General features: G+C 36.2%; 1 protein-coding gene across 2 annotated transcripts in view; it reads left to right on the top strand.

Moving 5' to 3' along the window:
- The first annotated feature begins 5,947 nt into the window (after nt 1-5,947).
- astn2 (astrotactin 2) overlaps nt 5,948-20,496 on the top strand; it is a 433,109-nt gene continuing 418,560 nt past the window's right edge. For both annotated transcript variants that reach the window (XM_077206841.1, XM_077206840.1), the window contains exon 1: nt 5,948-6,133. In XM_077206841.1, the coding sequence (XP_077062956.1) occupies nt 5,948-6,133 (186 nt within the window). The remainder of the gene's footprint in view (nt 6,134-20,496) is intronic.

Here is a 20,496-nt window from a genome sequence, read left to right as displayed (position 1 = left end):
CTCTCTGCTCTTCGCTGTTTTATTAAAGGACATCTGATTAAAAAAAGTTTCACACTACAGATTTGTAATACAATGCTCAGCAATTTCTGCCTGCCTGTCCATTAGTCCCAAAAGATGCTGAAAAAGTGCTTTTAAAGTTTTACACACAAAAAAGCTTAATGAAGTAATAAATCCATCATTGTTCCAGTCATTGACCAGACTGAAAGAAGATGTATGTAGAAGTAGATGGAAGATCAGTTTTAACTAGTGAAAAATAAATACACTATAGCATACTTTTATTTACTATGCTGCACTTATATACTTTTAAGTACAAACTAAATGTATTGTATTTGGACACTTAATTAGTTGAATTTTACATAACTTAAGTGCATTGGTATAATGTTAACTGATGTATTTAAATGTACAGATTTGTCATGATAAAGTTGCAATTTAGTTTAAATGTAACATTGAATAACACACTACAGTTTAAACAACTTTACATGTGCGAATTAAAATAAGTAAAATTTTTTTTAAAGTAGTACAAACGATCATTAAAACAAAATTATTTAAAACGTACTTTAAAGTAAAACCTTTAATTTGACATTACAAAGTGCACTTTTTAAAAGTGTACTTAACAAAACATAGTCATTAAAGTTTACTCTCTTTAAACACACTTAAGTGACATTTTATTTAATTAATATTGTCTGAAAGTACAGTTTTTAAAAGGTACTTTTAAGATTTGAAGTACACTTCATCAAGTGCACATTCATCAGAATTAAAGGAGTAGTTTACTTTAAAATGAAAATTAGCCCATGATTTACTCACCCTCAAGCTAGGTGTAAATGACGTCTTCTTTCAGGTGAATGCAATCAGAGTTATATTAATAAATATCCTGGCTCTTCCAAGCTTTATAATGGCAGTGAATTGGAAAGAACAGATTGAAGGTCAAAAAAGTGAATCCAATCCATCATAAATGAACTCCACACTGCTCCGGGGGGTTAATAAAGGCCTTCTGAAGCAAAGCCATGAGTTTGTGTAAGATAAAAGTTCATATTTATCATGTTACAAAGTAAAACTCAGTCTACTTACACCTAAAGCGCAACTTACACAACTTGTGACGTTAGAAGTAGTGTAGTGTGTCATGGCGTAGTGTAAATATCAGCTCGCATAAGCTGTGCTTAGATTTAAGTCAAATTCCTATGTTTGCTTGGCCGGAAGCTAATTATTTTATGGCGAGACACGGCAGGCAAAAACATTTTTTTTATTTTTTATTTCACTGGTCAATTTTGAGATTTTGTGGTATTTGTCTTCAATAACATGTCTTCTTTCAGACTTGTGGTGAAAAAAAGTCCAAAATACACATTTCGGTCTTTATTTTACTACACTTTGTCTATTTGCGTCTGTAGATTTCTCCTAAATTCAACAAAAGTTGTCGTTCTAAATCATCCGGCTGCTCCGCGACTTCTGTCGTCACCCTGTCATCACACACACTGCTGGAAAGCTCTCTGTCTCTCCTGTACAATGTTGTCGGATCGAAATATGGTAATTTCCTTTTTTATCAGCAACCAATCGTGAAAGTACAATTGGGCATTTAACTCTAAAAGCGAAATTTCATTGGCTGATTCAATTTCTGACAACGTGATTCGTTCAGATACATCACGTGACTTGCTCTGACATTCGGGTTCTGTTCAGTTGAAGGCGATAAATGCTGCGTTTTGATGTGTTTTAAGTGGTTTGTATTTTTGTTGCTAATTATTTGATACGATATTGTGTCTGTAAATAGTTGTTTCCACTAAAAAAAGTATGAATTTTTACAATACAAATCTTTAAAAGCCGTTTTGTCAAAATATTTTTTCTCATACTCTGAGCCAGAAATCTACACTTCAGCAGCACCTACACACACCAAACTTTCCAGTTGTATTCCTATCTATATTCTTAAGGTTTTTACAGAGGGGTTTGTTCATATATCATTCAGATTCTGATTTATACAACATTTTATACCTTGAAACGGGCGATTTTTTATTTATTTATTTTTTAATGGCTGTTGACAGTTTTTTCTGATTAATGTAGTGATCTCTGTAAAAACCTTTTACTCTAACATGTCAAAAAATTATTTTGAATCTGGCTTTATCCAATGTTCAGATTTCTCTTCTGGAAATATTTGCAAATAAGCGCATATTTAATGATTTAATACCTAATTCACATATTTAAACATAAATATTCTAAAAGCTTGTAATACAAAAGACATTTGTCTTAATGTTTGTCTTAATCAACTGGGGAAGTTTCATTCTGATATCTATTCCTTTTTGTTTTCCTATTCACCTGGAGTGTCTCCCCTTAAATATTAATATTTATCTTACACAATCTCATCGCTTCACTTCACATGACTTTTATTAACCCCCCGGAGCAGTGTGGAGCTTGTTTATGACGGACGGATGCACTTTTTTGAGCTTCAATCTGTTGGTTGCAATCCACTGCCGTTATAAAGCTCGGAAGAGCCAGCATAAATAACTCTGATTGTATAGAGAGCTTAAGTCCCTCCCCTCCGTTTCCGGTTCATGGGACCTTATTTCGGAAAAATGTTATGGTAGTCAATGGCGAGAGACAACAAATATTTGGATCCCGTTTGAATTGTGCCCTGAATTACACATATGATGTTTGTCAGTTTAAAAGATACATTTTAAAGTCAAGAAAGTCGCAGTTTGATGTAAAACTGTTGAGGTATAATACTGTGAAAATATGTAATTACAAAGACTACAAACCCAAAAGGTGCGCATGTGACGTCATACCTTTTCTCTCAATGAATGAAGCTAACTTTACTGAAGCTAACGTCTGTCATGTTTTCTAACGTTATAATCGTAATGTTACGCCATCATCCTGTGTGTTTTGTACCAGACTGCACACACACACGAGCTTGGTGACGTACATAGTGCTAGTGCGAGAAGAGAAATGTAGTTCATTGAGCGATTTTCACATAAAACTAAATGTTACTCTTCTCTTTTAGGACAAACTGTGACTTTCTTGACTTTCATAATTATCTTTTAAATTGACAAACATCATATGTGTAATTCAGAGCAAAAAGATAAGTTGTCTCTCGCCATTGACTACCATATATATTTTTTTCCGAAATAAGGTCCCATGAGCCGGAAGCGAAGGGGAGGGACTTAGGCTCTCTATTCGCCTCATAGAAGAAAGTCTGTACTGAAATTTAACTGAGAACTGTACGAGGTCTCCGGGGATCTGAAAGAGGAATCTAACAGCACTTTTGTTAGAGGTCAGGATCTTCCTGATTTCCGAATGTCCCGTTCTCGCATCCGGCCACTCTGTGCTCTTCCAGGATCAATTCCCTGCTTCTCGTTACTGGTGAAACAGCTTTACCTCTCTTCTGCAGATCCTTTGAAAATATCAGGCTTATTACTCCCGAGGTCACGCTGAGCGGTCAAAGCGCAAAGCTGAGTCGGTGGAAAGCCCATCGCACGGATCTGATCCCTATCTGGACACGTTTTATCAGTTCTCCCCTCAAGGTCTCCATTCCTCCCCAAATAACAGCGCAGGAACAGTTCTCACTGGAGCGTATAGAGGTGTACAAGCGCTCGCTGGAGATTTGTGATTATGCTCTGAGGACTGAAGTCGCTGAAGCAGATCTCTGATTCAGGAATGATTGAAAATCAATCCAGCAGTGCTTATGAGCCGTGTTTTATTCTCATTTGTACCGGAATGACTGATTTAAGAGCCCGTGTGTTGACTGGAATTAAAGGAAATTGTCAAAATGAAAGCCTCACTCTCATGTCTTTCCAAACCCATGTCTTTTCAATCCTTTAAGAAGAAATTATGTATATACTATATATATATATATATTTTTTTTTTATTATGTTCATGCTGCACTTGTCCTGAAGCTTTTCAGTGAATAGAGGCTGTCAAGCTCCAAGTAGGGAAAAAAGATCCTCATAACTGTCTTCTAAAGTAGTTATGTGAGGATCAGACTGCAATTCATGATTCACTATAAATCCTCCTCTCCACCAGAGCTTTCAAATCTTCTTTTAATGGTTTAGTATATATATATATATATATATATATATATATATATATATGCAAAAAACTAATGAATGACATCTGGTCCACTAGACTATTATCCGTTATAGTATTATTAATATTTTTAATTAGCCGATAGTTTTGGATTTAATTTTAGGCTTAGTAACTTTAGTATGTTTTTTATGTTTTATATTTATATTTATGTTTATTTGAGTTTTTTTGTCCGTTTAGTACTTCAAGTTTGATTTCATTTCAGTCAGCTGACAAGGCAACATTTTTAATATTTAATATTATTATTATTATTATAACATTTCTAATTTTCAGAGAATACAAACAGATAATAAAACATGTTTTTCAAATACAATTTAAACTTCAAAATATATTCAATATATTTAGTAATTATATTGTATATGTTATTGTATTACAGCTCTATTTCAGAACAAAGACTATAACAAGTGTAATAGATTTACATTTAGTATTAGTTAAACCTGATATGATGTCTTCTTTAGCATGTATATGTGCAAAAGAAAAAAAAAAAGTTGAAGTGATTTATTATTTGTTTGCTGGTTGTCACATAAAGCTGCCGTACGACTTCAGAAGACTTATAGTGCATGACTCAATTTCATTATACTTTGTGTTTTTTTGGATCTTGACAACCTCTGGTCACTCTTTGCTTTTATTATGAATATTTTGCTAAACATCTCCTGTGAATGTGAGTAATTGATGACGCAATGTTTGAATCAGTGATGCCAGTAACCTAGGACTTTAATGAACTAATAAACACTTGAAACTTGTCAGATGTCAGAAAGTTAGAGGTACGGTTATTCCGACTGAACTCGCAGACTCTGTTTCAAGCTCATCTGACAATGTCACCTCAAGTTTAAAAACGTCAAGAACTGTTAGATATCAAAGGAGTGCTGGTATGAAGAGACTCGATTACTGCCGTTTGATGCTCGGAAAAACATGTTTGAAGTTGGGAAAATGGATGACTTGGTCAGGATGTCATAATAACTCTTCATTTGATGTCAGAGATTATTACTAGTCTAATATGGAAGTTCAGATAGAGTCTCACAAATCCATACAGAACCTTCATAATGGATTAAAACACAATATATGTATGAATCATACATAGTGAAAACGGTAAGATTGTGAAATATTATTATAATTTCAAATAGCTGGTTTCTATATGAATATAGTAAAGTGTAATTTATTCTTGTGAACAAAACTGAATTTTCAGCATCATTACTCCAGTCTTCAGTGTCACATGATCCTTCAGAAATCACTATAATATGATTATTTGATGATCGAGAGACATTTATGATTATTATTAATGTTGAAAACAGTTGTGCTGCTTCATATTTTTATGGAAACTGTGAGACGCTACTATTAAAACATTTTGGGGTAAGATTAAAAAATAGATGGATTTTTGATAAAAATTGACAATTAATAATATTTAGTAAATGCTGCTTATTTGAACTTTCTATTAATGAAAGATTCCCGGGAAAAGGTATCTTTTTCCATTTTCCACATAAAAACATTGATAACAATAAGAGCAACATTATCGGTCATCAATACTAATTACTGATACCTGAGCATCAAATCATCGTATTAGAATGATTTTAATTAAAATAAATTAAAACAGAAAAATAAAATTACTCTATTTTTGAAAAATTAAATGTAAATTTGGTGATCATATCAACTTCTTTCAAAATATTTGAAATCAATAAATAAACCAAACGTTTGACTGGTAGTGTATTATGTAATTTATTTTATATTATATTTATATAATTACCGGATGTGCTCATTACACTTTTTTTTGTTGCATTTTTTAAATAACATTATAAATCACATTTCCCCAGGCCTGTTTTTACCGCTCTGCTGTTTTGAATCCGGCACAGTGTGTGATCAGCGTGTCTTTGCTCCGTGTGTTTCAGAGATGTCTGGGACCGGCGCGCTCATCTCGCAGGTGCACTGGAAGCAGCAGTGGCTGGAGAACGGGACGCTGTTCTTCCACGTGTCCGTCAGCAGCTCTGAGCAACTGTCCCAGGTCACGCAGCCCACGGTTCGAGAGCAGCCTCGGGTCCTACATGAACACATGCACCTGCTGCACATCTCAGTGATGGTGAGGACTGACACGACACAGATCTGCTGAAACTGGAACCTAACACTAACACTAACCTCAAGATGAAAAAATTTTTTTGATCTCACATAACTTAAACTAATAAAGTTGAAATGCAAGAAGATGTAAAGTAATGGAAATACACATGAAGCCATGAATTATTGATCATATCATTTTGTGTACAGTAAAATGCACACTTCAGTAAATTCTTATAATTAAAATTGGCTGAGCAGTCGTGACCACAATCACAAGCAAATTATTTCAAATGTATTATGATATAACATTACAGACAGTATAAAATACTATAAGCTGGGTGGAATAGAATAGAGTACAGTAGAGTAGAGTAGAGTAGAGTAGAGTAGAGTAGAGTAAAGTATAGTATAGTAGAGTAGAGTAGAGTAGAGTAGAGTAGAGTAAAGTATAGTATAGTATAGTATAGTATAGTAAAGTAGACTAAAGTAGAGTATAGTATAGTAGAGTAGAGTAAAGTATAGTATAGTATAGTAGACTAGAGTAGAGTAAAGTATAGTAGAGTAGAGTAGAGTATAGTAGAGTAGAGTAGAGTATAGTATATTATAGTAGAGTAGAGCAGAGTATAGTATAGTATAGTATAGTATAGTATAGTATAGTAGAGTAGAGTAGAGAAGAGTAGAGTATAGTATAGTAGAGTAGAGTATAGTATAGTACAGTAGAGTAGAGTATAGTAAAGTAGACTAGAGTAGAGTATAATATAGTAGAGTAGAGTATAGTATAGTATGGTATAGTAGAGTAGAGTATAGTATAGTAGAGTAGAGCAGAGTATAGTATAGTATAGTAGAGTAGAGTAGAGTAGAGTATAGTCTAGTAGAGTATAGTCTAGTATAGTAGAGTAGAGTAGAGTAGAGTATAGTAAAGTAGACTAGAGTAGAGTACAGAAGAGTAGACTAGAATAGAGTAGTGTAGTAGAGTATAGTAGATTATAGTAAAGTAGAGCAGAGTAGTGTATAGTATAGTATAGTAAAGTAGACTAGAGCAGAGTAGAGTATATTAGAGTAGAGTATATTAGAGTATAGTAGATTAGAGTGTAGTAGAGTATAGTAAAGTAGACTAGAGTAAAGTAGACTAGAGTAAAGTAGAGTAGAGTATATTAGAGTATAGTAGATTAGAGTGTAGTAGAGTATAGTAAAGTAGACTAGAGTAAAGTAGACTAGAGTAGAGTAGAGTAGACTAGAGTAACATTTTATTTGGATGCTCCTCAACAGACTTTCTACTGACTATAAGTAACTATGTGTGTTACAGCTACGTGTCAACTTAACATTAACTTAACACTCTACTAATACTCTAATGAGCGTTAGTTGACGTATAGTTGCAAAGTTACTTATAGTTAGTAGAATGTCTAAAGTGGACCATCAAAATAAAGGGTAACTATACACATAACAGAACAGAACAGAATAAAATAGAATAGAACAGAACAGAATAGAACAGAATATAATAGAACAGAATAGAACATAATAGAATAGAATAGAATAGAATAGAATAGAATAGAATAGAATAGAATAGAATAGAATAGAACAGAACAACACTTTATTTTGAAGCTCCTCAACAAACACTCTACTGACTATGGCCCCGATCACACCGAAAGCGTTTGTTGCAGTGAAAGGCCCATGCAGTTCCAAAAGTACGTATAGTTAGTAGAATTTCTAAATTGGAACATCAAAATAAAGTGTGACTTAGAATAGAATAGAATAGAGTACAACAGAATACAGTACAACAGAATAGAATAGAATAGAATAGAATAGAATAGAACAGAACAGAACAGAACAGAACAGAATAGAATAGAATAGAATAGAATAGAATAGAATAGAATAGAACAGAATAGAATAGAATAGAACAGAATAGAATAGAACAGAACAGAATAGAATAGAATAGAATAGAACAGAACAGAATAGAATAGAATAGAATAGAATAGAATAGAAAAGAACAGAACAGAATAGAATAGAATAGAATAGAATAGAATAGAATAGAACAGAACAGAACAGAACAGAACAACACTTTATTTTGAAGCTCCTCAACAAACACTCTACTGACTATGGCCCCGATCACACCGAAAGCGTTTGTTGCAGTGAAAGGCCCATGCAGTTCCAAAAGTATGTATAGTTAGTAGAATTTCTAAAATTGGAACATCAAAATAAAGTGTGACTTAGAATAGAATAGAATAGAGTACAACAGAATAGAGTACAACAGAATAGAATAGAATAGAATAGAACAGAACAGAACAGAACAGAATAGAATAGAACAGAATAGAATAGAATAGAATAGAATAGAATAGAATAGAACAGAACAGAATAGAATAGAATAGAATAGAATAGAATAGAATAGAACAGAACAGAACAGAATAGAATAGAATAGAATAGAATAGAATAGAACAGAACAGAACAGAACAACACTTTATTTTGAAGCTCCTCAACAAACACTCTACTGACTATGGCCCCGATCACACCGAAAGCGTTTGTTGCAGTGAAAGGCGCCTTTTTTTAATTGTTTTCCTCTGGCAGTGAGTGTTCTGTGCGCTGTTTATGCGCCCCAGACGCTTTGCGTTTTTACAGTTGAAAAAAAAGCCACTCCGAGCGGAAAAATCGATCGACGTCATCGCGTTTTTTTCAACTGTCCAGTCGAATGAATGGAGAGGCGGGCCATCCGTTGAAGTGACGAAAGCTACAGTTCCTTTGAACGTCTCGACACTGCAATGATGGAGGATAAACTTGTGGTGGCTGTCGTGGGTTACCAGGAGCTTAACAACTTCACCAACCGTAACTACCACGATGCTAACAGAAAGTAAATAAAGTTAATAAAAGGCTAATATGACGTTTATTTGACTGACAGGACAGCTGTGTCGGTGGTTGCCTAGCAACATAAAAAAACGCAGCACACTGCCCGTTCTGTGTGATCAGGGCCTATGAGCAACTTTACAACTACATGTCAACTAAACCTCAACCTAACAGTCTACTAATAGACTAATACACTACTAATACTCTAAAGACAGTTAGTTGACATGCAGTTGCAAAATTACGTACAGTTAGTAGAATTTCTAAAGTGGAACATCAACATAAAGTGTGACTTAGAATAGAATAGAATAGAATAGAATAGAATAGAATAGAATAGAATAGAATAGAATAGAATAGAATAGAATAGAATAGAATACAATCCACTTGCAATAGAAAATTACTCATAGCACAACTATGCAATGTTATTCAGGCACACGATGACACTGAAGAAAAGTCATGGTTTTATTATGCAAGTGTACCGGAGTCCAGCTAGTGAGAGCTGTGCATGTAAACATCAGTTCCCTGGCCTCAAGAAGTGCACTAGAGAAGACTCTATGATAAATATTAAAAGAGTCAAACAGATGTTAACCTTCCGGGAGCATCCAGTTAAATAGCTTGATATTCATAAGCCTAGCATTCCTCATAAGGATTCATTCATTCTCCTGTTGATGATTGTGTGTTGATACACACTGGTTGATCCTGCTTTTGCTTCATTTGGAACTATTTTCATTGGCAAAGAAAATAAACAACAACAACAATCTAGGTTTATTACAGCTTGCACCAGAGCATACTCTCTTTTGGAGTTATATACAGCTACTGTCAGGATTTACTGTACACACACAGTGAAACATTTGAGATGAAAAGGCGTGGATTATTTTTGCATTTTTAATTTAGTTATTTTTTGCAGTTTCTTATTGCATATGCATTTGTAGGAGTTTCCCTTTCAGACACAACATTTATTGGAGAGAGAGTATTTAAATGAATCATGCAAGGTGATTAACTAAGGTTTGTTGCAGTCAATTGACTGGTATTTGCACCATTATTGAACCAGAAAAAGCATTCCTTAACCTATTTTGCACCTTATATGTCATTAAGTCTGCACATTCTCTGAAGATCACCTGCAGAATTTACAACTCTCATCTGTGCTTTTATTGTTTGCGGATGCTAATTTATCCTGTTTAGTAAATCTGCCCCTTTGATTATTGGGTCACACTTTAGTTTAGGGTCTAATTCTCACTATTAACTATGACTTTTTCCTCAATAAACTCCTAATTACTGCTTATTAATAGTTAGAAAGGTAGATTAAGGGATGTAGAATACGGTCATGCAAGAAAAAGGGCATGATTATGTGCTTTATAAGGACAGAAAAACAGCCAATATCCTGGTAATGTACATGTTAATAAGCAACTAGATAATAGTGAGAATTGGACCCTATACTAAAGTGTTACCGTTTATTGAATTATATATAAAAGCAATTTCACACTTACCAATGTGCTGTTGGTGTGAATGTGAACACATCTGTGCTGATATCTGGAGCAACATCACTCCTGCTCATGTGATATTTCCTCATTTTCACTGGTGAAATCTCTGGGTGCACTTAGTTTTGCAGTTTATTGCACTTTGCGTGCAACTTCAATGAATTCATCACACACCGGTGCTCTGGCAGCAGATGAGAGTATGGAAAAGAGAGCAAAACACTGAAAACAACAGTCCTCTAAAAAAAACTAAAAACAGTTGAAGACACTCTGATGTATTGCCAGGATTTTGCAGTATTTAATAATCATTTTTTTCTGTGTTCTTAATTTTAATGTAAAATCAGTGCATGCATGCATAAACAAAAAAAGTAGAAAAAAAAGAAATATTTTTATATGGCGCTGCTTTGTGGGATAAAAGTGCAGGGTTGTTTTTATCATTATTATTTTGATTAATGTTCTCTTTTAAGGCAACTCTGTACTATGTTTACCTAATTATTATTTCCCCAAACGAGTGTGCTAATCTCGTAACATAACTTGCAATCTATAAAAAGTGTTTGCAATGCTGCTATCAGTCACTTCTGCTCACTCTCACCCTGTACGCTTGACATTTAATTGTAATAAGTTTTGCTACTACTAGCTGAAGATTATTATGATAGTATAACAACTAGCATACAGTGAGAGAGAGAGAGAGAGAGAGTGAGAGAGAGAGAGAGAGAGAGAGACTTTTAAACCCCTTTTATTTAAAGCAGTTTAGGGTTTAAGACAATATTTTTATACAAAATACATTACAAAACAACAACCATTTTACCAATTAAAAACTAAACTTCCATACGCACTCACAGTCACCAGTGCCTCTCTCACACCCCATCTCCATTCAAACAAAGCAACATTATCAGTGTGTTTGTAATATGTATACTCAATGGTCACTCGAGATTCTATTAAAGACCTAAACATAGCTTCCATATCAACTTCTTTTCCTGTATTTTTACACTGGTGGGATTTCAAAATGGCTAACTTAGCTTGACCAATTAAAAAATTGGCAAGAACACATTGTTGTTGCCATGACCTTCTATATTTATATCCTAATATAAACAAGGTATTGTTATATGAAAACCCTAATTTTGTGATCAACTTTTCTAGTATTACAAATAAAGGACCAAGTCTTGGACATTCAAAAAACATATGAAAAACAGTATCATGAGCATTACAGAAGGGACATAACTGAACAATCTTATTAAACTTTGATACCAAACTATTTGAGGCTATAGCACAATGGAGTACTCTCCACTGAATATCTCCACAACGCTTGGAGATAGGAGGTTTATACAATACTCTCCATGATGGATGAACTTCATCACAAATAGAGATCTTATCCCTCCATTTAGTATCTGTTTTTCCTTGCAAATGTCCAACATGCACAGATTTAACACAAATATAATAAAGATTTTTTTTTTCCACATTATGAAAAACCAAATCCCCATATCCCTTCAACAATGTAGTCTGGTTTAAATTACCCCCAACTCCTCCATCTTTAGGGATCACCTTCAGCTCAGGGAAGTTCTGAGGTGTAAAACCATCTACCAGGGCTGAGTTTATACAGGACATTAATGCAGGGGGCAAAGCATCCCTAATACAATTAATTATCCTATCCACAGTTCTCAGAGATTTTAATTTAACCTGTGCAGCAAGTGACAACTCAGTTCGCCACTGACATTGTGTCAAATCAATTAAATCCATAACTTTACTGACTCCAGCATTTAAAAAATGTGGAACAAAACAAGACACATTAGATGGTAGCTTTATAAGAGGATTAAAAAACAAAGGCTCAGAAAGCCCATAGTGTACATCTTCTGTTCTTGAAAAATTTAAATATTTCCACGATTTAATTACTAACATGTAAAAATTAGGGAAGAAAACGTGTGCTTATTCCTCAAAGGGCTTTTCCATTAAAAACAACTGTTTATCTAGGCCTATCCCACCTAAATCTTTCAATATAGACAACCCAAATGTAACCCATCGTAAAGGAGCAGAACAATACAAAAGCCTCTGTAAAGTTTGTAATCTCATTGCTAGTATTTTTGACTCTATATGTATTAGTCCTTGACCTCCCTCAGCCACACGAAGGTAAAGTATACCAGGAATAAGCCAATGGTAACCGTTCCAAAAAAAATCCACAAAAGCTTTTTGAATGGTAATAAGCAACTCCTTCGGAGGATTTAAAACAGTTACTCTGTGCCATAGCATTGAGGCAGCCAGATTATTGATAATCAAGCACCTCCCTCTGAAAGAGAGCTGTGGGAGAAGCCATCGCCATTTCTGTAATCTACCGATTACCCGATTGTAGCATTCTGAAACTTGTTCAAACAAGAAATAAGTTTAGTAACATCATCAGTGCTCTTGATTATTACTGTCACATCATCTGCGTACGCTGTAAGTTTCACCGGGGCTACTTCTGGGAAACCTGGGACACCAATACCACACAACTGTTTCCTCAGCATAACTAGCAGAGGTTCAATGGAAATAGAGTACAGAAGACCAGACAGAGGACATCCTTGTCTTATTCCCCTAGTCACAGAGAAAGGTCTAGTTAAAGACCCATTAATTCGTAACATACTGTAAATGTCACTGTACAGTAGCTTGACAAGAGAAATGAAATTGGCACCAAAACCAAAAGCTTCAAGGGTCTTGAACAAATAAAGATGGTCCACCCTGTCGAAAGCTTTTTCCTGATCCAAGGAGAGGAAACCAATGTCCAATTTGTGCCTTTGAGCAACTGAAATAATGTCTCTTACGAGAAAAAGATTATCGAAAATTGTACGTTTAGGGACACAAAATGACTGATCTTCATGGATTACATTGGACATATATTTTTTAAGTCTATTAGTTAGTGTTTTAGATAAAATTTTAAAATCAACACAAATCAGTGACACTGGTCGCCAGTTTTTAAGGAACCCAAGATCTCCTTTTTTTGGGATCAATGTTATGATTGCCCTCCGACAACTCAATGGAAGTTTCCCTCGATTAAAGCTTTCCAGGAAGACTGCATACAGGTCCTCTCCAATCAAATCCCAGCAGGCACGATAGAATTCCGATGAAAGACCGTCCAGACCAGGCGACTTCCCAGGGCTCAGCTCCTGGACGGCAAGAGAAAGTTCAGCAAAGGATATAGGGTTCTCAAGGATATGTTGATCTTCCTCTGATAACTGTGGTAAATCACACAGAAGTTGTTCTGCTGCTGATTTATCACATAGTTCAGCACAGTAGAGGTCCTCATAAAAGGAAAGTGCATGAGTACGGATTTCCTGCTGGTCAGTTGTCACACCACCCTGTGGTAAATTCAGTTTATGGAAGTACTTATGTTCTCTTGGTTTTTTTTCCAGACCAAAGAAGAATGCAGGGAGTGTCCATTTCATTTAATTGAGAATATCTGGTCCTTAAGAGAGCTGCTTTTCCTTGCTCCTCCAACAAAGTCTTTAGAAGGAATTTATTCCTCTCAATGGAATCAGCAGAGTCACCATGGTCACTTTGTCTCAGAATGTCTTCTTCAAGAGATCTCATTTTTTCTCTGAGAGTTCTGGTGTTATGGGCAGTATATTGTTGGCAAAACAACTTAATATGCACTTTGCCTATGTCCCACCACTGACTTAATAAAGGAAAACTACATCTCTCCTCTCTCCAAGATTGCCAAAAAAAGCCAAAAGAGTGAATAAAAGAGTGATCCTGTAATAATCTGTTGTTAAAGTGCCAGTGTGATTTGTGAGTTTTAGAAGACAGGACAGAAACAGCCACGGAGATATAATGATGGTCAGATAGAAAAGATGGTACTATTAGGCTGTTATAAAACCTACCACTATTACTCTTTGCAACGTAAAATCGGTCAAGTCTCGCTCCAGACAAAGAATTTGAGTTAACTTTTAACCAGGTATACTGTTTAACCCCAGGAAAACTATCTCTCCATATATCAACAAGATCATGATAACCAATAACATTTTTTAAAACTTCTGCAGAACTTGAGTGAGGTTCATCGTGATTCCTATCTAAATCGGGGTTTATAGTGCAGTTAAAATCACCTCCAACTACCACAACATTATCCTGTGGGCACTGTGACAAGGCATCTGACAACTTTTCAAAAAATATCTTACGCTCTTGTCCAACATTTGGAGCATATACATTAAAAAAAGAAAACCCTATTTGTCCAACCATAATATCTGCTCTTAAAAGTCGACCAGGTATTATCTCAAACATAACTGGTTGATTAAAGACACATGGAGAAAAAAGTATAGCAACACCAGCACTAAGATTAGTCCCGTGGCTCATTAAAATATTTCCCTTCCAATCACAATTCCACTGTGTCTGATTCTGTAAGTCAGAATGAGTCTCTTGAAGCATAATAATGTCTGCCTTTTTAAGTTGCAAATAATTAAACAGAGCAAGTCTCTTTGTTGTGTCCCGACATCCATTGATGTTAAAAGATCCAATATTTATGGATGCCATGGAAAAGATAATGTTAAGGTATCCAGAAACCCAAAATAATAAACTGACAATCATGACCCCTATAGTCTTTGAACCGAGCTTTTAATCTTTTTTTTAACAATGCTCAGGTATTTTTTGAGCCTGTAGCGTTTAGGCTGATCGAGCTCCTCCAGTGTTGCCTTTCTCATTGCCATCATACATGAATCAACGAAGAGCTGTAAATCTGGGAAGTATTTCTCAAGTTTTGGTTTTCGCTGGTTAAAGGTATTGTCCAAAAAATTATTAATTTGACCAACAGTATAATAAGGATGCTTTAATTTAAAAATGTGACCATTCTCTGCAGACCCTCCCTGAGAATTTGCAATAGTAAGATTTTCTGCTATATCAGAAGTGTCACTATCAGAATCCATCTCACTTCCTTCTATCAACACACCAGTATCACCCTGAGACAGGCTAAATCCTGATGCCTGCGAATCGACCAACTCTCCGCCAGGCATCACGAGCTCAGCCGGCTCTACTGGCCGCTCCGGTTCACCGATTTCGCCGGCGATATCTGCGTCAGCGCGCTCTACTTCAGCCCGCACTGTGCTGTCATTTACCCTTACAACGGTATTCACGGAAGAATGTGTCAAATCGTCAACGTGCTCGTTCGTTATAGGCTCGTTAGCACTTTCTCCATCTTCAGAGAGAGAAGGCGCTTCAATTACCTGATCAATTCTGTCACTGCTGGCACCTTCATTATTTACTGGAGCAGAAGGCAAATGTTCCGTAGAATGATTAAGCTCATTCACATTAATGTTAGCCTCATCATTCATTGAACATACCAGTTTTGTATGACCGTACTTCCCACAAGTAAAACACCTCATTGATTCAGTACTGATATAAATGGTATAATCTTTACCCAGCACAGTGGTTTTAGCTGACGTATTCAAGGATTTAAATTCAGAATTCAGAATCATGAAAGTCTGACGTCTAAATGACATCACATGTTTGAGTTCTGGATTTTTTAATCCTAAAGGGATCATTTTAATCGGCCCCACTAGTTTACCATAGCGTCCTAACAAACGCTCGAGTGAATCTTTAGAAATGAATGGGGGGACATTCGAAAGGATAACCTTCTTGGAAGGACTCGACAACGGCAAAACTGATAAAAAAGTATCTCTAACGGATAAACCATATTCAACTAGATGCTGAACCAAAGAGACTTCTTTCAAAAAGACAACAACAGCCTTGTTCATCCTTGATGCGGACACAATGTTACAAGCACCAATTTCGCTGCTGATCGCAACTAGACAATCCTCAACTGTTATGGACTCATCAGGTAGACATTTGCACCCATGTTGAGCGGTTAAAGTAACACAGCCATCTGAATTTGTCCCCATTTTCCACCCTTAGGTGAAAAAACCCGGCGACAATTGAATGAACACTAAACCAAAATATCTAAACAAAATAAAGAGAAAAGGAAAAAAACTAACAACTCACTCAAACACGCCGCAACTCGCTCAGACGCTCACACACTCCTCAGACGCCCGCACATGCGCACACGCACAGAGAGAGAGAGAGGGAGAGAGAGAGAGAGGGAGAGAGAGAGAGTGAGAGAGGGAGAGAGGGAGAGAGGGAGAGAGAGGGAGAGAGAGAGAGAGAGAGAGAGAGAGAGAGAGAGAGAGAGAGAGAGAGAGAGGAGAGAGAGAGAGAGAGAGAGAGAGAGAGAGAGTGAGAGAGAGAGAGAGAGAGAGAGAGAGAGAGTGAGAGAGAGAGAGAGAGAGAGAGGGAGAGAGAGAGAGAGAGAGAGAGAGAGAGAGAGAGAGAGAGAGAGAGAGAGAGAGAGAGAGAGAGAGAGAGAGAGAGAGAGAGAATAAACATAGCTGAAGGTTTATTGCATCAGAAACAAACCACAATTTCTACATGGCACAATAATACACATTATCATCTCTCCTCAGTCTGAGAACATTTTCTCTTTTCTTCCAGTTGTGAAGGCCATACGCTGTCAACACTAATAAGTTCAAGACACTCTTTGAAATTCACTGGCTCAAATTAATGAAAGTCTCCATCCACCGGGCAGAGGGTCTGATGATATGATGATATGATGATATGATGATATGATGATATAATGATATGATGATATGATGATATGATGATATAATGATATGATGATATGAATCATATGTTATGACCTTTTCAGTCAACAGATCTCAACCAAACTGAAGACTTGTGAGAGATTTTGTGCTGACGTATTAGATTTCAATTTCACTTTTTAAGTTACACAAGATTCAACACAATTGTTTAACTCTGCTTAATAAACTACAAAAATAGTTCAAATGACTTGAACAGCCAATTTTAAATAATTCCATTAAATAATATTAACAGATTCACCTTTTAATTTGAATAATGTACTAGTGAATGTTGAACTAAACATGAACTAATATTGATATATATTTTCATTGTTAGTTTTTTTTGTTTTTGTAACAAATATAGTTGATTAACGTAAACAAATGTAACCTTATTGTAAAGCGTTACCGAAGGAATGCACAATAATATTACTACCACTAATAAAAACAACAATACCAATAACATTAATAATATTAAATTCATGGATATTTATATATTGTGCATTTATTAGGTACTTCAACATTAAATATGTTTTGCTCTTGGTGAGTTTATAATGTAATACATTTTTCATAATGTAAGAATACGTTACTAAATGGAACTCAATGTTTACATTTACATTACACTTTTATTTAATTTTTTACATTATGAACATTTATTACATTAATAATGCAACACATTATGAGTTCTGAGGGTAATTTTGTAGAAATGCACAGCTCCAAATCAGTTCGATTTCAGTTATTTTAAAAGCCGCACAGCAAAAGAAGCAGGGAAATTCAAAGACAATATACAATAGGATATAAATGACAATTTGATTTCCAATCTCGCTCTCCAACAGAGAAAGACTCACACAAACAGAGGCTTGTCATCAGCGCTGCCCTGCTACTGTCTGCATCAATAAAAAGAGCTTTGATACTGTAAAGCAGAATTACATTTCTCAGCTGTGAGCTGGTAATGTTGCAATAGTTTAAGTAGCTAAATGAATAACATTGATATATTTGTAGAGATCCCACAGAGAGCCATGGAAGAAGCAGGTTATTTCACACTCTCCAGTGACTGTTTGTATTCAACATGCTGAATCAATGGTATTATAAGGAAGCTTGTTTCCAGCAGGGTCAGGTTGTTAGGGTCAGGTGTGTGTGGTACGGGTAAGGTTAGGGTCCGGTGTGTGTGATGCGGGTAAGGTTAGGGTCAGGTGTGTGTGATACAGGTAATGTTAGGGTCAGGTGTGTGTGATACGGGTAAGGTTAGGGTCAGGTGTGTGTGATACGGGTAAGGTTAGGGTCAGGTGTGTGTGATACGGGTAAGGTTAGGGTCAGGTGTGTGTGATACGGGTAAGGCTAGGGTCAGGTGTGTGTGATACGGGTAAGGTTAGGGTCAGGTGTGTGTGATACGGGTAAGGTTAGGGTCAGGTGTGTGTGATACGGGTAAGGTTAGGGTCAGGTGTGTGTGGTACGGGTAAGGTTAGGGTCCGGTGTGTGTGATGCGGGTAAGGTTAGGGTCAGGTGTGTGTGATACGGGTAATGTTAGGGTCAGGTGTGTGTGATACGGGTAAGGTTAGGGTCAGGTGTGTGTGATACGGGTAAGGTTAGGGTCAGGTGTGTGTGATACGGGTAAGGTTAGGGTCAGGTGTGTGTGATACGGGTAAGGCTAGGGTCAGGTGTGTGTGATACGGGTAAGGTTAGGGTCAGGTGTGTGTGATACGGGTAAGGTTAGGGTCAGGTGTGTGTGATACGGGTAAGGTTAGGGTCAGGTGTGTGTGATACGGGTAAGGTTAGGGACAGGTGTGTGATACGGGTAAGGTTAGGGTAAGGTGTGTGTGATACGGGTAAGGTTAGGGTCAGGTGTGTGTGATACGGGTAAGGTTAGGGTCAGGTGTGGTGGTATGGGTCGGTTTAAGGTTATTAAGGATTAAGGTGTAAGGGAATGGCAACAGTGTAATTACAAATGTAATTACATACATTTATTACAGCTGTAATTACATGCAGGTATTTTCAAAATATAAGTACATGTAAAACAATTTATGTACACAATACGTCCGTTGTATCAAATTATTAATTTCAATGGAAGTACATAGTACTTAAAGCCACTTAATATAAAGTGGGACAGAATTGTGAGATACAAAGTTACTGAGAGTTTTTATTCTACAAATCTGACTTTATAACTAACATCTGTGAGTTTATATTTCACAGTGTGGACCATGTTTTCACAATTCAGAGAAAACAAGCCAAAATTGTGCGATATAAACTCACAAATCTGAGTTATAAAAATCTCACAACACTGACTTATTTTATAGAGTTTATATCCTGCAGTTCAGACTTTTTTTCTCACAGTTGATATAAACAGGTATAATATCTACATTTTGAGACATTAACAATTATTGTAAGAACACATTTTCAGTACGTTATGCATTGTAGAAGTTGCTGTAGACATTGAACTTCAGTCAGGCGCAAAACTAGTCCACAAACAACAATAAGCATCAGCTGTAAGACACATCATCTCCAGTGGAGTGTGTTTTCCAGAAGACATAACACACGCATACACACACACCTGCACATCCATCCTCAATCCGTTTCCATAGTCAATGACATTTACACTTTGTTCTGAGAGACTGATATCATTCAGACGCAGGAGGACAGAACTGGAGCAGCTACAAATGAGCAGCCGTAGAGAGAAGTGTGTTTTCCTCTACATGAGAAAACAAGGTGTATCTGTCGGTGTGTGTGAGCGGACAGCGGTGCGCTGGCATTTTCAATGAGCATCATTAACTGTAATTCTGTCAAGGAAGTGACAGATTGAAGGCGTCGAGCAGTGCACTTCTCCAGTGAGCTGTCGCTCATCCTCTGTTCACGCTCACTTGTTTGTTATCTCAGGTTTGATCCCCTCGTTCTGAAGATGAAAGATGACTGGGGTGGATGATTTAGGTTGTGGTGTTGCAGTTGAGTATTTATCAAAACTGATGGTCAGTACATGTTTACAGCCATCAATACTGACACACTTGTATTTTTCTGTTGTTAATGTCATGCAAACAGTTACAGTTGCTTGTTCATTTTGCCCCATCTTTTCCACTTAACATCTCTTCTATATAAGAAAATTATACAAAATCTCAAACACACCTGCACTACCATTCCAAAGTTTGGGGTCGTTAAGGTCGTTTAAATGTTTTTGAAAGGAGTTTCATAGTGTATAGAAAGTCATTTGGGACAGCTAAAAAAGTGATTTTCTCTTTGTATTTTGTAGTTTGATAACATTAATGACACAGACAGTAGCAATATTAGGCTGCTATCACTTTAAGACCGAATGCATGGATCCAAAATATTAATACGCATCTGTTTTCTTTTTTTCAGCATCTATGTTTTCACGTAAGTCATAAGCGACTCTGTTTACAGGGACACTCGTTGAGAAGGGCATTTTTTAAATAATTGTGTGTGTATGTGTTCGTTCAAGCACAAATAAATGAGAAAAAGGACCGAGTTCATTTTTCGCGGGTTTAAACGCATGTCAGTTT

This window comes from Siphateles boraxobius, unplaced genomic scaffold (assembly GCF_051911475.1).
Source record: "Siphateles boraxobius isolate OS27281-9 unplaced genomic scaffold, OSU_SipBor_1 56, whole genome shotgun sequence".
Lineage (NCBI taxonomy): Eukaryota > Metazoa > Chordata > Actinopteri > Cypriniformes > Leuciscidae > Siphateles > Siphateles boraxobius.
Note: the sequence above shows the minus strand (reverse complement) of the source record. Positions and strands in the feature narration are given on the sequence as shown.